Source organism: Lupinus angustifolius, chromosome LG11 (genome assembly GCF_001865875.1).
Source record: "Lupinus angustifolius cultivar Tanjil chromosome LG11, LupAngTanjil_v1.0, whole genome shotgun sequence".
Lineage (NCBI taxonomy): Eukaryota > Viridiplantae > Streptophyta > Magnoliopsida > Fabales > Fabaceae > Lupinus > Lupinus angustifolius.
In genome coordinates, this window is record NC_032019.1 from 1,107,851 (window position 1) to 1,125,849 (window position 17,999).

General features: G+C 34.7%; 4 protein-coding genes and 1 long non-coding RNA gene across 12 annotated transcripts; 3 read left to right on the forward strand and 2 right to left on the reverse strand.

The window, feature by feature from the left end:
- On the forward strand, positions 18–959 carry LOC109360222 (protein YLS9-like). Its single transcript, XM_019604950.1, has one exon. The coding sequence runs from the start codon at positions 78–80 to the stop codon at positions 873–875; it is 798 nt and encodes a 265-aa protein (XP_019460495.1). The 5' UTR covers positions 18–77; the 3' UTR covers positions 876–959.
- Positions 1,165–7,261, reverse strand: LOC109360218. 5 transcript variants are annotated; one of them, XM_019604940.1, is made up of 7 exons: positions 7,012–7,261; positions 5,171–6,347; positions 4,677–4,748; positions 4,105–4,313; positions 3,744–3,967; positions 1,411–2,213; positions 1,165–1,374 (listed from the first exon to the last, which is right to left on the reverse strand). In XM_019604940.1, exons 2-6 carry the CDS (start codon positions 6,282–6,284, stop codon positions 1,457–1,459), a joined length of 2,376 nt encoding a protein of 791 aa, XP_019460485.1. In that variant the 5' UTR covers positions 6,285–6,347; positions 7,012–7,261; the 3' UTR covers positions 1,165–1,374; positions 1,411–1,456. The 5 variants fall into 5 exon arrangements, with proteins under 5 accessions (XP_019460485.1, XP_019460487.1, XP_019460488.1 ...); XM_019604942.1 differs by adding an exon at positions 6,542–6,614 and having other exon boundaries at positions 1,337–2,213; positions 5,171–6,343; positions 7,012–7,260; XM_019604943.1 differs by having other exon boundaries at positions 1,337–2,213; positions 5,171–6,343; positions 7,012–7,260.
- On the forward strand, positions 2,212–3,737 carry LOC109360224. Its single transcript, XR_002109141.1, has 3 exons — positions 2,212–2,958; positions 3,213–3,219; positions 3,597–3,737. It is a non-coding gene; the product is annotated as an uncharacterized LOC109360224 (long non-coding RNA).
- LOC109360296 (alcohol dehydrogenase-like 7) lies at positions 12,532–15,923 on the forward strand. 4 transcript variants are annotated; one of them, XM_019605085.1, is made up of 10 exons: positions 12,532–12,669; positions 12,760–12,901; positions 13,052–13,093; positions 13,421–13,746; positions 14,285–14,367; positions 14,458–14,533; positions 14,644–14,708; positions 14,844–14,939; positions 15,129–15,293; positions 15,660–15,923. In XM_019605085.1, exons 1-10 carry the CDS (start codon positions 12,618–12,620, stop codon positions 15,780–15,782), a joined length of 1,170 nt encoding a protein of 389 aa, XP_019460630.1. In that variant the 5' UTR covers positions 12,532–12,617; the 3' UTR covers positions 15,783–15,923. The 4 variants fall into 4 exon arrangements, with proteins under 4 accessions (XP_019460630.1, XP_019460628.1, XP_019460629.1 ...); XM_019605083.1 differs by having other exon boundaries at positions 12,760–12,896; positions 13,044–13,093; XM_019605084.1 differs by having other exon boundaries at positions 12,533–12,669; positions 12,760–12,896; positions 13,047–13,093.
- On the reverse strand, positions 16,273–17,919 carry LOC109360295 (geranylgeranyl diphosphate reductase, chloroplastic-like). Its single transcript, XM_019605082.1, has one exon. The coding sequence runs from the start codon at positions 17,804–17,806 to the stop codon at positions 16,436–16,438; it is 1,371 nt and encodes a 456-aa protein (XP_019460627.1). The 5' UTR covers positions 17,807–17,919; the 3' UTR covers positions 16,273–16,435.

Genomic DNA, 17,999 nt, shown 5'->3' on the forward strand with positions numbered 1-17,999 from the left:
GTCCCTAATTATAATGCTCCCCACTCACTCTCCTTCATTAACAGTAACACACACTCTCTCTCTCTCTCTCTCTCTCAATGGCTGAGCGAGTTCACCCTCACAACTCGCCCTCTCACAACTCGCCCTCTCACAACTCGCCCCCTCACAACTCGCCCCCTCTTTCTCCACCTACCAAACCGTCTTCTCCTCCCTCTGCAACCTACGTCATCAAGATCCCCAAGGACCAGGTCTATCGCATCCCTCCGCCGGATAATGCCATCAACCACCGCAACAACCACCGCCGAAACTGCCGCTGTTGCTGCTGCCTCTTCGGAATCCTCTTTATCCTCATCCTCATCCTCGCCATTGTCGCCGCTGTTTTCTACCTCGTCTTCCGACCAAAGGCGCTCGATTACTCAATCCAGAGAATCGCTGTTAGAGGACTGAACCTAACATCGCCGTCGTCATCGATGTCGCCGGAGTTCGACTTCACCGTCAAGGCTAATAACCCTAATGACAAGATCGGGATCCGTTACTTGAAGGAAAGCTCTGTTGAGATATTCTTCAAAGACGTAATGCTGGGTAACGGAGTGATGCCAGCGTTTTATCAGCCGTCAAATAACGTGACGGTGTTTAAGACGGTGTTAAAAGGTAACGGAATTGAGCTTCGGGGTTCTGATCGAAAAACACTAACGGAGGCGCAGAAGAAATTAGAAGTGCCGTTAAGTATTAAGGTTAGAGTAGCAGTGAGAGTAAAAGTTGGAAGTGTTGAGAGTGGGAAAATGACAGTTACGGCTGAATGTGATGTTACGGTGGATAAGTTAACGGCACAAGCCAAAATTGTATCTAGGCACTGTAATTATGGTGTCGTTATTTTTTGGGTTGTTAAAATATGAACCAAATATTGAAGGGGGTGCTTGGTTTGAGATTATTATTTAATTTATTTAATTAGTAGTAGTGAAATTTGATGCATTAATTCATTGCATTGTTTCACATTTTGTTGGTATTTCATTCCATTTTGCTTGTACCGTTTATTTAATCTATTATGGGAGAGGTTAGCTTCATTGCTCATTCATTAATGTCTTATTTGTTTCTATGTATATTTGGTAAAATGGGATAAAGCACTTACCAAATGGGGAAAGGTAGTAATGGGTTGAGTATAACTCTTATACCTAACTGACACATTAGTAGCTATATAAAAGAATATAACAATAATGTTATTTGCGCACCATTTTTATTACACCATTCTTACATCACTTCATTTTTAGATAACGGGACAACAACCAAACTTTTATCCTACTAAGTGGATAACAAAACAAAAAAAACATATGCTCCAACACAATCTTTCTTTTTGTAACAAGAAAAGTGTAAAGATGGGGAAAGTGGTGTGCAAATAACAAGATTGTAGCTATAATTCTACAACTCCTCAATGTTGCATGTGATTCTTCTCTTATTGCTTGGATTGTTTCTTCCATAACTAATCAACTTGTGATTGTGACTTTGATTGATCCTCTTGAGATTCAGAATTCAAATTACCATCTTGAGACTGTGATTTCAAATGACCATTTTGAGATTGTGAATTCCACCGATGATAATTATGCTTAGCAACCTGAATGTCTTGTCTAAGTTCTGTGTACATTTTCACAGAAGAACTGGATAGACTATTTAATTGACCAAGAAACCTAATCAAGCTTGCTCGAAATCGGTCAAAACCTGAGACCCAGTCCTCCGAAGTGTCATCTCTCAATAGATTATTTGATGATTCACCAACAATATCATCCTTCCACACTGGCATACCTTTTCGCTCGCTCTTGTCTTGATGTGGTAACAACCGAGCAGTATCAGCCGCTAAACTCTTAATAGAATCCGCAACATCCTTGATGGGTAGTGTACCAAGCTTTTCCAGCCAGACATAACATGTGGCATATATTGGAGGGCCATAAGATCTCAGGAGTTCCGATTGGGGTCTCCTTTTTCTCTTGGATGACTTTTGTTGAAGAGAAACACATTTTTGAAGCCATCCTGTTAAAGCCTCCAGATATGATTTCTGAGCTCCGATCCACCTGGTAAGGTTTGATGATAGAAAGTGAAGTTCATCTTCAAGATAGGCAGCAATCTGCCTGTGTAATTCAGAATGCATGGTCATTCTAGCATGGCTATTGTGATATGATGCTGACATGATCTGAAATTGAAGCCTGTGGCAATCAAACATCACTTCCCACATCCGGCTTAACCTGTCGTTGAAGCAAAACAGAAGAAACAGATAAAATAAAAGGCAAGAAGTTCATAATATTTGACACAAGTGAACCATACATCTCAGTGACTATTGACGACATAAACATCGGTAAGTTGTTTACTGATCCAAATTCATTAAACTGGCATTTAAAAGTTGTTAATGCATCTGTGAGTTACAAAACAGAAAGGCAACAATCTTGTATAAGGTATTTACCGAAGTTAAACGTAACATGAGAACATGGAAAGCTGTCAACTACATTGCTCAATTTTCGGCTATTTTTAGAAAAGAATCTCTATTGAAAATTGTTGCTTCAGCATTGTGCATATGATCCAAGTTAGGTGTGGCTGCATCCAAATTTAAGGAAAAATAGACATACTCAGCATATGAATTAGAATGGGCTTACTTTGAGTAGTGTAGAGAACGGGATCACCTGTTCCACAATGTGTGTCACTCAATGTGTCAGTGATTATGATTGGTTGAAAAAATGTATTTAAATTAAAAATTTAATAATTAATTATTATTCTGACTAATCACAAGCAGCGGTCCATGGAGTGGTACATTGTTTTGGGACAGCAGATGTCTACCCGTAATGTACAGGGGGTGAAAACAAATGTAACATGATGTGTGCCACTCCATGTACCACGGTGTTGTGAGTTACCAAAAAATTATAATTTTTTAAATTTTAAATTAAATTTATTCTATTTCAACCAATCGCAACATTTTGGCACATCGACTGACACAAAGTGTGAGACAACATATTCGGTCCCATATAGAGGGTATGCCCTCTTTCTCCAGTACAGTTTCTCTCTCTTCAATGTAGTTCTCACCTTTCATCCAAAAAGAAAAAAACCTAATAATAATATTCCTAATTTGGACAAAAGTTTTGATGTTTACAAATTTTAAGCCCCCAGCCCAACCGATGACACTAGGTCTTCTACCTATGCATGAACTTGGACACAACACAAGGACTATTAGTGTTAGGAACTGATAGGGTTAGGACCAGTGTCTAACAGGAACCGAAACAAGCAAATGAAGAAACTGATAGAAAGCAGAGAAAGAAGAACGAGAGTTTCATTTCGTGACAGAAAATGAACAAAACTAGGAAATGATCTCTTCCGAGGGTTTCCCCTTCACAAAGGGGCACCATTGTCCAACTGAGGAATTGCATGGTTATTATAAAGCTACAATTCAGAATCGACCTCCCTATACCCTCTTCCCTCTATTTATATACCTTAACCCGAATAAGTGACTATTGTCTCTGTCTACTAACTTCTTCAACTCCTCTAACTAACCAACTAACTGCCTCATCTAATCCTATCTATTTTTCCTCTGTCCTCATAGTTAGCTTATAGATTTGAAGAGCAAAGAATGATAATTATAGTTTGACTTCATTACATCATATTCTAAAACCTATTGCGTAAATACTTTCTGTTAGGAAAAGACTTCTCTAATTTCTCTTCATGATGCACAGTTTATAAAGCCAATACATGACAGCACTATAAAGCGAGCAAAACATATATAATAATACCCTTCAATCAACTCCTCAAGTTGTGGCTGAAGCTCTTTGTCCCGTAATTCCTCAATCCTCTTGGATATAGAATCTATCCTGTGAATTGAAACTCTGATTCTCGAGTGGAGATCCTTGACAATAGCACGCGTTTTATCAATTGTGGACGTCTTTTCTCCTTGAGATTCCAAGTGCCTTAAGATTTTACACTTTGTGTCATATTCCTTTCTGACAATCTCACTAGCCTGTTATTCATGTAAATAAACAATAATATTAGGAAAAAAGAAAGAAAAATGTCCATTTTACTGATTTGATTAAAATACTCAATTGTCAACAGAATAACTTTAGAGTTTACATAATTGCAGATAAAAATGCACAGTACCTTCACTTCATCATAGAGCTTCCTTTCCCAAGCATATAGCCTATCCAAGGTTGACGCATGGCTTCCAGAGATCATACATGAGGTGTCAAAGAGATTATTTGTAGGTTCCTCTATTTCATCTTTTGAGTTTGCTCCCAGTGGGTTAGAAGATGATCGAGACGATGTCGTCCTATGCCAAGTTAAGTACTGAACCGAGTTTTGAGCAGGTTCTAGGGAGATTTAAAGAAAACAAATTAGATATTGAATTCCAAAAAAAAAACTTTCAGCTAACGGGAATGAGTGTTTAAATGACAAAAACAGTAGGAAAGGACCAACATCATTTACACCTTCTCACATAGCCGAATTATATAATGGGGTCTCTACTATCTAGATTCTCTACAACATATTGCAGAACAACAAACAATGTCCTAAAAAAAATCAACAATACCCAGATTTCATTAATAGAATTTTCATTAATGCATAATCCTAACGAATACTTTCAGAACTAACAAGAAAATCGGTCCAACCCAACAAGGTCATCAGCGTCTAGGAAAATACAGCATCAATACTAAAAAAGGACTGAATAAGAATACCTTCTGGAACTTGAGTTGGGTCTTCCCCACATGAGAAACATGCCTTAAAATATGAGGATACAATGGACCCATCTGTTACAATTCAGAATGACCTGGTTTAGCATCTTGAAAAGAACTACAGTATTACAACATCGTTGAATAGAAACTTCCAAATGCCTCCTTGAAACAGAAACTAGTTTTTAAACAGCATCATCACCGACAACAAGATATTTAGTAAAACATTTACTGTGGTCCAGCAATGGACATTGATATAGGGACTGTCTATAGGCCTATGGGGTAAATTCCTTTTTTTTCTATTTTTGGCCAAGTGTTTTAAAAGTGGTAAGTAGTCTGCAGAATTAGCAGGAATTTCAAATTTCAAGGAAAAGAACATGACATACAAAACCTCATCATTGTATTTTACTTGCATGTTACTAAAAACTGCTTATATCTAATATTCCTCAAATGACCATTGACACACAAACAAATAGAAAGATAGGAGCCAGAAAGCTTACTTTCTTTCCCTGCGAATATTGGACGAAAGTGAAACTTATTTGCTTCAAGCATCCTTGGAACCTCTCTACCAGAATCAGAAGCTTTAATAAAGAGAGCTTCAATATCATTTATGCTTGAAAAGAAATTCTTAGGGCCGACTTTATTTTCACTATTGTTTTCTTTGTCTTCTGATTTATGTATTTCAGATGGTGGCAAATCTACTGCAGGTGCTGTCTTTGGTGGGGATAAATGAGGAGAGTTTCCTTTCTCTCCATTTACTAATTCAACTTCAAAAGCTGAATCCCCTGTCACATGCTTAGTTGTGGCAGGTAAACCATTTGCTTGAACATGTTCAGCAACTCTATTACGATTTTCAAACCTTTGGACTAAGGTTTCTGTGCTAGGTTCATAATCAAATTCATCTTCAGAGCCCAGTGAGCCTTCAGTTCCATGAGAAGAAACCTTCTCTTCATCATCTTCCAACTCAGGAATTCCCTCCTCCTCCCTTAGTTGTGCTATATCATCACCATGGCCCGCATCCTGGTGCTTCTCCTTCCCTTCTTGAAAAGAAAATTGATGATCAATCGGATGAAAAAGACCAAAGAAATCCCAATGTGGAGTCCCAGCTGGAAGAGAAGAATCTTCAAATGCTGGTGTTTCAGACCTTTCAGTGAAATGAGTAGGATTTTGTGGAGTACTTGATGATGTTACTGTCCCTATAACCGCCACAGGTGGTTTTTCTTCAACCTTTTTAGAAGAAATACTGCTAAATCTCATATGATTCGCTTGGAACTTACTAGAACTAGGAGGGGAGGGAGTTGGAGAGAATGTTTCAGGTGCATCGACACGTGATATCGATGCTGGTGAGAACGATAACCCGGAAATGGCCCTCTCAGTTAAAGCAAGTGGTTCTGGTGTTGCATTAGTGGAAGTGCCTAACGAAGACTCGACTGGTGCTTCAGGTTCTGCGAATTTTTTGAGAGCTGTTCCCGTGTTTTTCAGTGTCTGGATATATGAAACATGAGCAGCTGCTAGTGAGCAACGTCCATCAAGTGCTTGCCTAACAAATTTCTTCCTTTCGCGGCACAGTTGCAGTGCCTTATCTTCCTCCATTTTGGAGCTTGAGGCCCCCATTATCCCCAAAACCTATATAGCTTTGGCCTTCCCTTTACGGAATCTCTAGACCTAGTATCCTATCTTCAGATTCATTCAGCATAACAACATTAGATAAACATTCAATTAGTTATACACAAGTAGTAAATATACTGAATCTAGTAACAATTGCCACAAGATAAATACAGATCAGAAGTGTCTTTACAACATAGAAACCAAATTCAAACAAATAAAATTCAATAACTTCGAATCTACACAATTGGTAGACATGATGAAACTTATCATTATAAAATGCATCCATCAATTTCCATTGGGGGATTGAAGCAAACAGACCCACATCTATTGAACACACTGAAGAAAACAATTTTAATAGAAGCAACACTAACACTATACAACAAACAGCACCAACAACAATTGATAAAAAAAATCAAACTTCCAAACAAGGAAAGAAAAAGTACATCCACTTGAAACTGAAAATTTTACAACCCTATGTGAAGAAACAGTGGTTAGAGATGCATAAAGCAATGAATTTAACATAAAAGAGACAAATTTCAAGGGAGGGACGGAAAACCCAAGTACAAAATCAATTATAGAAACAGGGATTTTTTCAACAAGTGGAATAAACCCGGGATCAAAACCGAAAATTAGTCGATGTAGAATGAACAAGGAGAATACCCAAAAAGCAAAAATGATAGTGAACAAGAAAAAAAGAGTGGGGATTAGATAAAGTTGGGAATTTGGTTTGTACCAATGAAAGGGGTGCAGTGAAAAAGTGGTTGATGCTATGAATTTGGATTTGAGAAAAGACCCATGTAAGAGAATCACTTGGCAGAGATAGGAATTGAGAAAAGATTAGAATTTTGGAGAGAATAGATAGAGAAGAAAAGGAATCTCAAGAGATAATTCTCATATGGCTGCTTCCATGCAAAAGAAACATTGGAATGTGGACCCCACCTCCCAAACAGCAGCGTGAGGACCACGTGCTTGTGTTGCACTATCAGCTCAAAGTTTTACGAGAAAGATTTGTGTGGAGACGAAATCATGTAAAGATAATCAATCCTGACAACACTTTAATATTTTAATTTTAATCTTAAATGATATCATCAAAAATTATAAAATATATTTATCTCCAAATATAATATGTTATATGTGTCTTCGTACAAGTTTTTTTCAACTTATACCATTTCATGTTAAAAAAGCATCCAATATTCCCTTTCACTTTTCATCAACATCTCTTACTTCATAGATTTGCTTAGTGAGTTGGATATTTTTGGTCTTATACCCACACAGTCACATATGATGTCAGAAATGAAGAACCTAGGAAATTAAAATTTGATATTATTGTAGGTAAGATTTATGCAGGATCTTACATTATCTGTGAATATTTTGCATATTACATTATATGTGCATGTTTCAGCAATGTTTGCAGAGTTGTATTAATAACAAAGTTTGTTTGTTTACAATTTTTGTTAATAACAAAATTTTAATTTCCTAAATTACTTTCACTCAGGTATTCCTATATTACCTATATTATACTTTTTGTAAAGAAATAAACATTTTTCTATTTGCAGTCCTTTATTATAGTATATTTCTCTATTACTAAGGTTGGACTGAGCTTTATTTTTTATTAATTAACAAATGAGATTTTCTTTTAGTAAGAATAATGGTTACCACTTGCCATGAATTAAACTTTAAACAATACTAGCCAAAAGGGAATCATATTCTTCTACAAATGACAACTTGAATCTGATGTTTTTATTTAAATTCTCATGTTAAAATGTATAATGAGATTAAATTTTTAACAATAAAAATGAGGATAAATTTTTAATAATGTGGTTAAAATGAAAACCTAGATTTTTAAAAAGTCAAACTCAACCCAATCTACTTGCTCATGATAGGTCTAATTTAATTTTAAGTTCCTCTTCTAGACACTAGTAATCTTCTATATCAAAATCAATTGATAATGAGAGAAGTGGCCCAACAATATGATATGCAATATGTTACTTATTTCCCAAACATTAAGTTGAATTGTTGCAATGTCCTCATTTAATATGAGCCCACTAATTAGTTAAGAAGAGGCAATGTTAAGTGACCTTAAAAAACAATGTTTGTATTGAAACGCTTGTTTCCTTAACTAGTGACATTCCCCTTTTTTTGTTTCCTTAACCATTTAGGACAATGGTTAGCAACACCGTTTTAATTGAAGTAGTTTGTATATTTATTAACTTTACATTGTAAACAATGTGTACACTCACTTTAGCTAGAAGATGATTAACCTCTCTAAATAGAGACAATACTTCTTTTGTTAGGATACAAAATAGCAACAATACTGTGAGAATGCTTAAAACACATAATTACAAGACATTTATATATACTGGCTCACAAGGAAATGAAGCTTTGGCACAAGTTGTCAGAACAATTGGTTAACACGATATCCGGATATTGTAAGTTAATTTTCCAAGTGATTCTTTACATTGTAGGCAAATTATCGAGCAATACACTGTTAGGACTTAAGCACATGAGGAGAGACAATCCTAAAAGACTAGTCTATTAGGTGGGAGAGCCTCATAACTCCTAACATTATCGCCCCCTTTAAAGGCCGACGTCCTCTATCGACACTGACCCGATAGTAGTCCTTTCTCTTTTGGCAACTTCACTCACCTATCAGTATTCCGTAATGTACCGAAATCCAATCTATATGTAGCCTTTTCCGTGAAGCAACTCTCAATGAAATACACAAATTGTTTGGACTTCAGCCCATGAAAAGAATCCAACCTAAAAAACTAGTCTATTGGGTGAGAAAGTCTCATAGCTTAAATATCACATTAAATTTACTATTTTACTCAATATGTGATTCATAATATATGATCTATTTAATTAGTTTCAATTGTATACTCCCATCTCAATAGATAAAATACATTTTCATGATTGTGGAGTTAAACATGTCTTAGAGGCCTTAACCTAATTCAATTTGATGACCAGCATCAGAATTTCTAACGTCAATTAACCAATGCCAGAATTTTCATATAAACCCACCATACATGCACATAAAAGTAGAAGCAAATTTTCAAAAATTGAAAAAGGAAGCACAAAATAAAAAACTAATAATGTTTAATGCTATTGATTGATACCAGAATAGCAGCACAATGATGGCAAGCAGCATCATGGAAGATGAATGACTATGACCACCAAGAAATATGAGCAAAAGTGAAGCAAGCTTATGCACTGTTTCTTCACCAGCAATGGTATTTGCTATGGTGATTGCTGTTATACCAAGCAGTGAAGTGGACACTACGTGTAGAATTGCTCCAAATGCAGCTGCATGAACAAAATGGAAAAAGTACAAAATGCAGTCACGCAAATGATGTTGTTATAAGACTAATCTTACATGTTGTTATAAGACTAATAATTCATATTTATTAACAGCAATATTAGGACCGCAACAGTCCGTAACGTAACTGCATCGGGCCACATTAGATCGTGTCGAATTCAAAAATAGTTTTTTAATCACAAGTAGCCGCAATCCGTATCACAATAACGACAATAACAATAACCATAATCGTTACCACAATTTCGACCACAACGCAATTTAAAACACTACTATACAATTATAATAGCGCGACAAAACAACTTATGCTACGTTAGGAGAGTTTGAAAGGGGACGAAATGGAATGAAAATGACATCATAGAAAAGAAAAGAAAAAACAATGCTTATAACTCAATCCATAGTTCCCAAACCCTTATAAAGATTAGTAACAATTTATCCTTAACCCCCACAAAAAACAAAAAAAAAATGATCCAGTTTCAAATGACAACATGTTATGCATAAGTAAGCAATAAACCAAATTGAGGTGGTAAAGGTTAAAATGTGAAATCAACCATTGATGCTTCTTGTGGAAGCTATGTAATTGGGACGGGGATAATCTATTCCCAACGGTCTCATTCCCTGCCAATCATATATTAACACGTGAATAAAATAAAAAATTTAAAAGCAAAAATTAATAAAATGAAACACTCTGATTGACTTGGGACATATAATGAGACACTGTTTAAAACACGTAATCTTCATTCATATAATTATGCTAAGATGATAAGTATTACTTAAATGATTGGTTATCATCTACAAATGATGAAATTTTTTACTTGAAACATGTTATTATATTTGTTAATGATAAATCTCAATTCTCACTACTTTTCATCTATATGCTTGTTTGTGAAATCCAGTGCAATGACATATAATAGATATGACATTTCCTGAATTCATGATTCTTTTAAAATAGATAAATATTTAAAACTCTATAGCTACCATTACCTAATAAATTGATGTGATGGTTATCCAATAACATGAATGATATTAATGGTCTAAATCATGTTATGTTCTTATTTTGTTGCCCCACCCTACTAGTTTTATTACAAATAATAAATTCAATAGATTATAATAATGTAATAATAATTTCAAAATTATGTTGTAAATATAATAATTTCTATATTATGAATAACTAAATAGTTCTTAGTCAATCTTCAATATATTGATCTCTGCATAACCTTTTGAAATTAATTAAGTTTTTTTGAACTTTCAAAACTCTTTAGCATTTCATTTACCAATAAAAAATCTTCACCATGTTTTGTAAATTACCCATTTCACCACAAGAAGAAAAAACTTTAATAAAGTAGGCAAAAATGTCTAGCTAAATTACAAAAGGAAAATAGTATATTCTCATATATTATAAAAATAATAATATATTCACAACTAAATAATTTGTTGATATATGTCACTTTTTAGCTCGACTATTTCTATCCTAAACTTTTTAGCTCGACCATCTCTATCCTAAACTTTTTAGCTATTATTCATGAAAAAAATTGATAGTAACATATTATTTAGTATTGGTTAGACCAATACTATTTAGTGTTGGTTAGACTAATACTATTGTTCATTATATATATTTTTCAGGTCGACCATCCCTACACTATATTTTTTAGTGTAGAATGCAAGAACAAAAGTAGTACAATTAACAACCTTAGTAAAACAGCAAAAGACAATGAGGAACAAATACAATTTAAGAAAGTATTAAATAATATAAATATTGTATATAATTTGATTAAAATAGTCTCATTAAATTTATAGAAATCACTTTAGAGATGGAGAAATAAATGGTGAAGCAAATGAGTAATAAATAAGAGTAAAGAGTGATGTTGAAATAAAAGGTGAAATAAATGAGTAATAAATAAACATATCGTTAAGAAATAAATTATAAACTTGTATGAATTTTATAAAACATAAATTTTTTAATAACACCCAATGTTTAAATATTAAAACATGAGAATAACATATATCCTCGTATAAGGAGATATCATTCAGCCACTAAAATCATGGCATATGTCAAATTTTATCATTTACTAAAAAGTATACTTCTAAAAACTAAAAAAAAATAGTATACATATCATAATTTTAATAGTTGGAGGAGATAATCTATATCATCATATGAAAAGATACTTTATTATCTTAATATATATATATATATAAGAAAAGAAATACCTTAATATTAATTACTTATATTCTAAAAATTACAACTAATTAATGAAATAATAAATAAATGGAATGATAGTTTAATAATAGTAATAATTTGAGTATATTTGAAAGTACATTAAAAAATTACATATATTTCTTTATATTCTATATTCTATATAATATAATGATATTTTATTTATTATTATATTTTTATTTTACATAATATCTATAGTTCTATACTATATATAAGGATAAAACATGATATAACTATCACAATGGAAGTTATCTATTTTATTTTTAACATTTTTTAATTTCTACAAAATAGTATGTAATCTTAGGTAACTACTATTAATACAATAATTACATGTCTCTGTTTGAAATTGTACATTATAATAAATACAAAAAATTATAACATAGAGTCATAGAGTACATCATATAAAAAAATATTCTAATTATCTAAATTTAAATATATAAAGTTAAATATTCTATAACATTAAATAAGAATGCGAGTTGACATATACGAATTGTCTATCCACATACTACTACTAATAAAATAAAAACTATATATATTATAATAATTATCATATTCATTATAACGTATATTGTTTCTTTAATCATTCATTTGTATTATGATAATGATTAAATCACATTGATAAATGATGCAATAATAATGTAAATTGTGTATACATAATTACATATTTTTGTGAATAATATTTAGATAAGATAATATGATTGCTCTCATGCACCATATATAATATACATGATTGGCCATTTGAACCAAAGTTTTCAGTTGCAGTTCATAGTTAAGGTGAACTAGAGAGGGTGCAGTTTGTTTTTGTAACACCATGGAAGACAAAGTAGCAAGAACAAGTGAAAGACAATCCATAAGATGCAAAGGTGTATCATCAATCATGATTATTTGAAGTTCATGTTTTTATGTTTCTTATGTGTATATATGATGAATACTAATTTGTCTGCAAAATATAGCTGCTATTTGTCGAAAACCAAGTGAGCCTTTGAGTATTGAGGAGATAATTGTGGCGCCACCAATGCCTCATGAAGCTAGGATTCGTATTATTTGTACCTCTCTTTGTCACAGTGATGTAACCTTTTCGAACGCAGAGGTTTTCTTCATTTTTCTTTCTCTTCCAATGTCTTATTTCATTTCAACCTTTTCATTATATTGATTTGGATTCCCCTCTTTTTTTTTGTCTCGGTGAAACATTTGAATAATTTTTTTTACGATAATCTTTTTTGTATGTTGACTTTTGAAGGAACCTCATGCAATGTTCCCAAGAATTCTGGGTCATGAAGCAGTTGGGTGAGTTCCCACACTTTAGTTTTTCTAATAATGATTTTATATATAATTTTATTTACTGAGAATATTTCCTAAAGAGAAAAGAAACAATTATACAGACCTTGTTTAGGTAAATTTGTAGTCTTTTATTGCATGTTATGAAAATTATGCCAATTACAAAAATGGTTTTTGCTCTTAATTTGGTACATTTTTCATTCAATTTGAGTATGGATTTGAATAAGAAAAAATCATATATGCAAGCTTGCCTTGTAATGATTCAATTTCATTGTACATGTTGAGACATTTAATGCTACAGAGTGATGTGTTCCAACCAATTTTCATATGATGCAGAGTTGTGGAGAGTGTAGGGGAGAATGTAACTGAAGTAACAAAAGGAGATGTAGTTTTGCCACTTTACATGGCAGATTGTGGGGATTGTACAGATTGCAAATCAACCAAGAGTAACAATTGTTCCAAGTTTCCTTTCAGGAACTATCCCTGGATGCATAGATATCATACCAGTAGATTCACTGATCTAAAAGGAGAGATCATACACCATTTCATGTTTATTTCGAGTTTTAGCGAATACACGGTGGTTGATGTTGCCAATCTAATCAAGATTGATCCTGCAATTCCACCCAACAGGGCATGTCTCCTAGGTTGTGGTGTATCAACTGGTAATATCCCTTGGCCATGCAAACATTAACTAGAATTAGAGACCTATTGTTGGTGGTATTTTCAAAAGAAACATTGCATTGGTGCACCAATGAATATAGATATATTTGTTCATCAATGTTCATTTAACAAACACACTGTTTGATGGATTCTATTCTATATAGAAATCTTTTCTCCTTGATTATCCTCACTTTTCCCAAACAGTGGTAGCAAAAGTTGTTTCAATGTGTCTTCAATTATTTTCTTCTCTACACCCTTTTTGATAACACCTATATCAAACAAAAATCATGGTTAGAATATAGGTTCATGTGTACAGAACATTCTTCATAAACATTACCTAGATAAATAGATTCACATCATATCAGATATGTGAAGTGGCAAAATCATAGTGTAGGTCTGCAGAAAAAGAATTGAGGTAAGCTCTGTAATCAAATGATGAAAATTGTGCATGTGATATTATGTGTGAGTGAGTTTTCTTAGCCACTGTTCCATGACTAAATACAAGTTTGATCTTACATATGATTGAACATCTTGTTTTAGGGGTAGGTGCTGCATGGAAAACAGCAGGTGTGGAGGCAGGATCTACAGTAGCTATTTTTGGGTTGGGATGTATTGGATTAGCAGTATGGACTATTACAACATAGCTCTCTCTTCCTTCTCTACTATGTGGTTCTGTATATTGAAATGCTCATCGGAATTGATTGGTTTCGTAGGTTGCCGAGGGAGCGAGACTTTGTGGAGCAACTAGGATTATAGGTGTGGATGTCAACCCAGAGAAACATGAAATTGGTAATGTACTGTTGGATTAATAACCTCACATTAAGTCATGCAGCATTTAAGTAAAAAACAATGCTTAAATTAAGGATTTGGTTTCATGAGTTTGTTCCTCATTAACTCAGGAAAGAAGTTTGGAGTCACAGACTTTATCAATTCTAGAGAATGTGGAAACAAAACTGTGAGCCAGGTCTGCCCCCTCTTAATTTACCTCTGCATGAGAATAGAACCAAATGTGAATACTATAGGCATATTCATGAATCATGAGTTTAATGTGTTCTGTAATGTTATGCCGTTTATTATTAATTATGTGTTTGTGAAGCAGATTATCAAAGAGATAACTGATGGAGGAGCAGATTATTGCTTTGAGTGTGTTGGTATGGCATCTTTGGTGCATGAAGCTTATGCTTCTTGTAGAAAGGTCTCAAAACACTTCCTTACACTGTCATATATATGCAGACAGCAATAACATAAGTAAAGCTGTAACTACAATAATATCTTGTATGTAAATAAATTGAAGTTTGCATATACTTAATAAGAATAACCTTTTCAATAAAATAAGCTTAGTTTGTGCATGCTTGTTACTAAGTTTGTGGTGCATTTTCTTCAGAATTGGGGGAAAACAGTTGTTCTAGGAGTGGACAAGCCAGGAACCATGTTGAGCCTTAGCTCTAGGGAGATCCTTCTTGATGGGAAGAGCCTAATGGGGTCCTTATTTGGAGGACTCAAACCCAAATCTGATGTATCAATTCTCCTTAAACGTTACCTAGACAAGGTACTATATGTAAATTCTTTTATTCCAACTCCAATCTATGCTATTTGCCCCTTCTAATGAGATATATTGTAAGATGTTGTAAAATCCGAGCCGGACATCAAATCCGGGTTATTCCGGTTCAACCGGGTTTAACACGTTCGGACCAGAATTTCTCCGGTTCAAAGTGGTTAAACCCTCATTCGATTAAAACTACAAACCAGGACCGTTTTCAAGTCCGGTCAGCAGTCAAACCGGTCGGACTGTCAGTCCGGTTATCACAATACTCAGTAACCAGTACTAGTATTTATGTAAAAAATGTAATGGTGATAAAGTAACAAGCTTTTATGAAGCTTCTTATGAGTAAAGTTTGTCTTTAATTATTAACAGGAGCTGAAGTTGGATGAATTTGTGACACATGAGGTGAAGTTTAAAGACATTAATAAAGCATTTGAGTTGTTGATTAAAGGAGAATCTCTGAGATGTGTGATTTGGATGGACAAAGAAGTGTAGCCTTATGTATTTGTTAATTCGAGTCTTTGAATTTATGACTACAGTATGTAGAATATGGGATAGTACTCTTTTATTTGGTCATTTGTTTTTCAGGAAATAATCTATTCTCTTATGATAGTTCTTCTTATAGAACTTGTTATATGAAGCAAATAAAAATGATCCCCCAATAAGTTTGTTATATTGAATTTTCATGCACTAAAAGACCATCAATAAGTTTGTGGCTTGCATTTGGATATAACAAAGTATTAAGTAGAATTGAATCCAAAAACAATCATTGAATTCTTATAAAGAAAAACTAATACGCAAGTATAAGAGTTTTATCTATCATTTTTTCTAAATCATCATTAGATATAAATGAATGGTGAATGATATACTGAATTTCTATGAATCTTTATAGTGATGCATAGATTTTACAATCTTAACTATTATGCTATTGATGGCATAAGTTTGATCCATGTCCATGAAGCAACACAAAACATGAGCATCCTTATAAAAACACAACTAAAAGTTCCATATTCATTAACCACCCAAACAACAATCAAAATTCAATAACAAGAACCATGGCAAAAAAAAAACTAAAAAAGAAACATCAAAGTAGCACTAATCTAAGATAACTTTTATTCAAATGAAACAAAGTGAAAGCAATCCAAAAACTATAATATCAAACCCTCCATTTGTGTGTGTATAACCTTACACTTCACCAAGGTCCCAATAGTATTCATCAAAAGCTTAACATCATCACAAACTCTCCCATGAGCCAATTTCTTATACAAATAGCTTTCAAAAGTCATGCGTTGAACATACTCATCCCCACACAGTTCCACCAAAGCTTCTCTACCCGCGTTACTACCGTAAAAAACCCTTTGCAAAACATCCAAAAACCTAAACGTATTCACATACTTCGCATCCCACTCTTTAAGGTACTCCCTCCTCAGATCACACTCACCTATCATCTTATCACCACCCTCTGATGCTTTTACGACACCGTTTCCACATACTCGACCCGATTTCGCTGCGAAGTATATCCCCTCACCCGAACACTTGGTGACGTAACCAGCTGCGTCACCTACGAGTGCCACGCGTCCTTTCACTCGAATAGGACGCGGGTGCTCGGGAATCGGGTGGGCCTCCACTTTAATAACTTTTCCACCGTTGATCTTAGATCCAACTCTTTCTCTTATACCTTTTTGGTATAACTTAATATCATGTTTCGATCGTACGGTACCAGTTCCCACTGCCACGTGGTCACACTTGGGAAAAACCCATGCGTAGAAATCGGGAGATACGTCGTTTCCTACGTACATCTCGGCGAGATTTTCGTAATACGACATTTTATCGTCTGGGAGTTTGATTCTTTCTTGGAACGCGATGGCGCAGCTGTAACTGCCGGCGTCGATGGACTTCGCGACGCGGCTGTTGGCGCCGTCTGCGCCGATGACGACGTCTACGGCGAGGGATCGTCGGGAGGAGTTGTTTTCTGCGGTGTAGTGGATGGTGTAGGGTGAGGTTGGAGAGAAAGGGATGTCGACGGCGGTGACTAGGCCGGATATGAGGGAGGCTCCGGCGGAGATGGCTCGGGATCTGAGGAAGGAGTCAAGGACCTCGCGGCGGAGCATGGCGATGAACTCGTGAGATTTTAGGGTTTTTCCGAAATCGACGGCGATGTTGGAGGGGGAGAAGATGCGCATGGAGGTGACTTGGCGGTCGATGAGGTCGCGAGGGATGTCGAATTCATCTAGCATACAGAGTGGGATGGCGCCGCCGCAGGGTTTCGCGACGGACGGCGGGTTGCGTTCGAATATGAAGGTCTCAATGCCGCCCAAGGCTAAGGCCTCTGCGGCTGAGGATCCAGCAGGACCACCGCCGATAACCGCTACCCGGAGCTTGCGTCCGGCGATGGATGGGTTACTGGGTTTTGAGGCTGAGGTGATAGTGAGAGACTGAAAATGTGGTTTGGATTTTGAGGTTGAGGATTTGGTTTTAGTGAAAAGTGAAGTTGAAAAACTTGAAATTGTTGCAGCCATTGAGAATGGGGAGTAATAAGGTTTTAGAGATTTAGGTTATGCTCAACTTTGATGAACCAAACTTTCATGGAGTTTAATGAGAAAGCCACATGGTACTTTACATTTTCTATAATAATGTTAGTATCTTTTTCAACTTTCAAGTATAATTTAGTATTATTGTGTTAATAAATTTCCAAGGACAAAGACAAATGAT

What these genes read in the sequence shown, in the direction of transcription:
- LOC109360222 (XM_019604950.1), top strand. Translation starts at nt 78, where the DNA reads ATGGCTGAGCGAGTTCACCCTCACAACTCGCCCTCTCACAACTCGCCC.
- LOC109360295 (XM_019605082.1), bottom strand. Translation starts at nt 17,806, where the DNA reads ATGGCTGCAACAATTTCAAGTTTTTCAACTTCACTTTTCACTAAAACC.
- LOC109360218 (XM_019604940.1), bottom strand. Translation starts at nt 6,284, where the DNA reads ATGGGGGCCTCAAGCTCCAAAATGGAGGAAGATAAGGCACTGCAACTG. An exon ending in AATATTCGCAGGGAAAGAAA is followed by an intron (nt 4,749 to 5,170) that starts GTAAGCTTTCTG and finishes GAATTGTAACAG; the next exon opens with ATGGGTCCATTGTATCCTCA. An exon ending in CCCAACTCAAGTTCCAGAAG is followed by an intron (nt 4,314 to 4,676) that starts GTATTCTTATTC and finishes AAATCTCCCTAG; the next exon opens with AACCTGCTCAAAACTCGGTT.
- LOC109360296 (XM_019605083.1), top strand. Translation starts at nt 12,618, where the DNA reads ATGGAAGACAAAGTAGCAAGAACAAGTGAAAGACAATCCATAAGATGC. An exon ending in TGGGATGTATTGGATTAGCA is followed by an intron (nt 14,368 to 14,457) that starts GTATGGACTATT and finishes TTGGTTTCGTAG; the next exon opens with GTTGCCGAGGGAGCGAGACT. An exon ending in CCCAGAGAAACATGAAATTG is followed by an intron (nt 14,534 to 14,643) that starts GTAATGTACTGT and finishes TCATTAACTCAG; the next exon opens with GAAAGAAGTTTGGAGTCACA.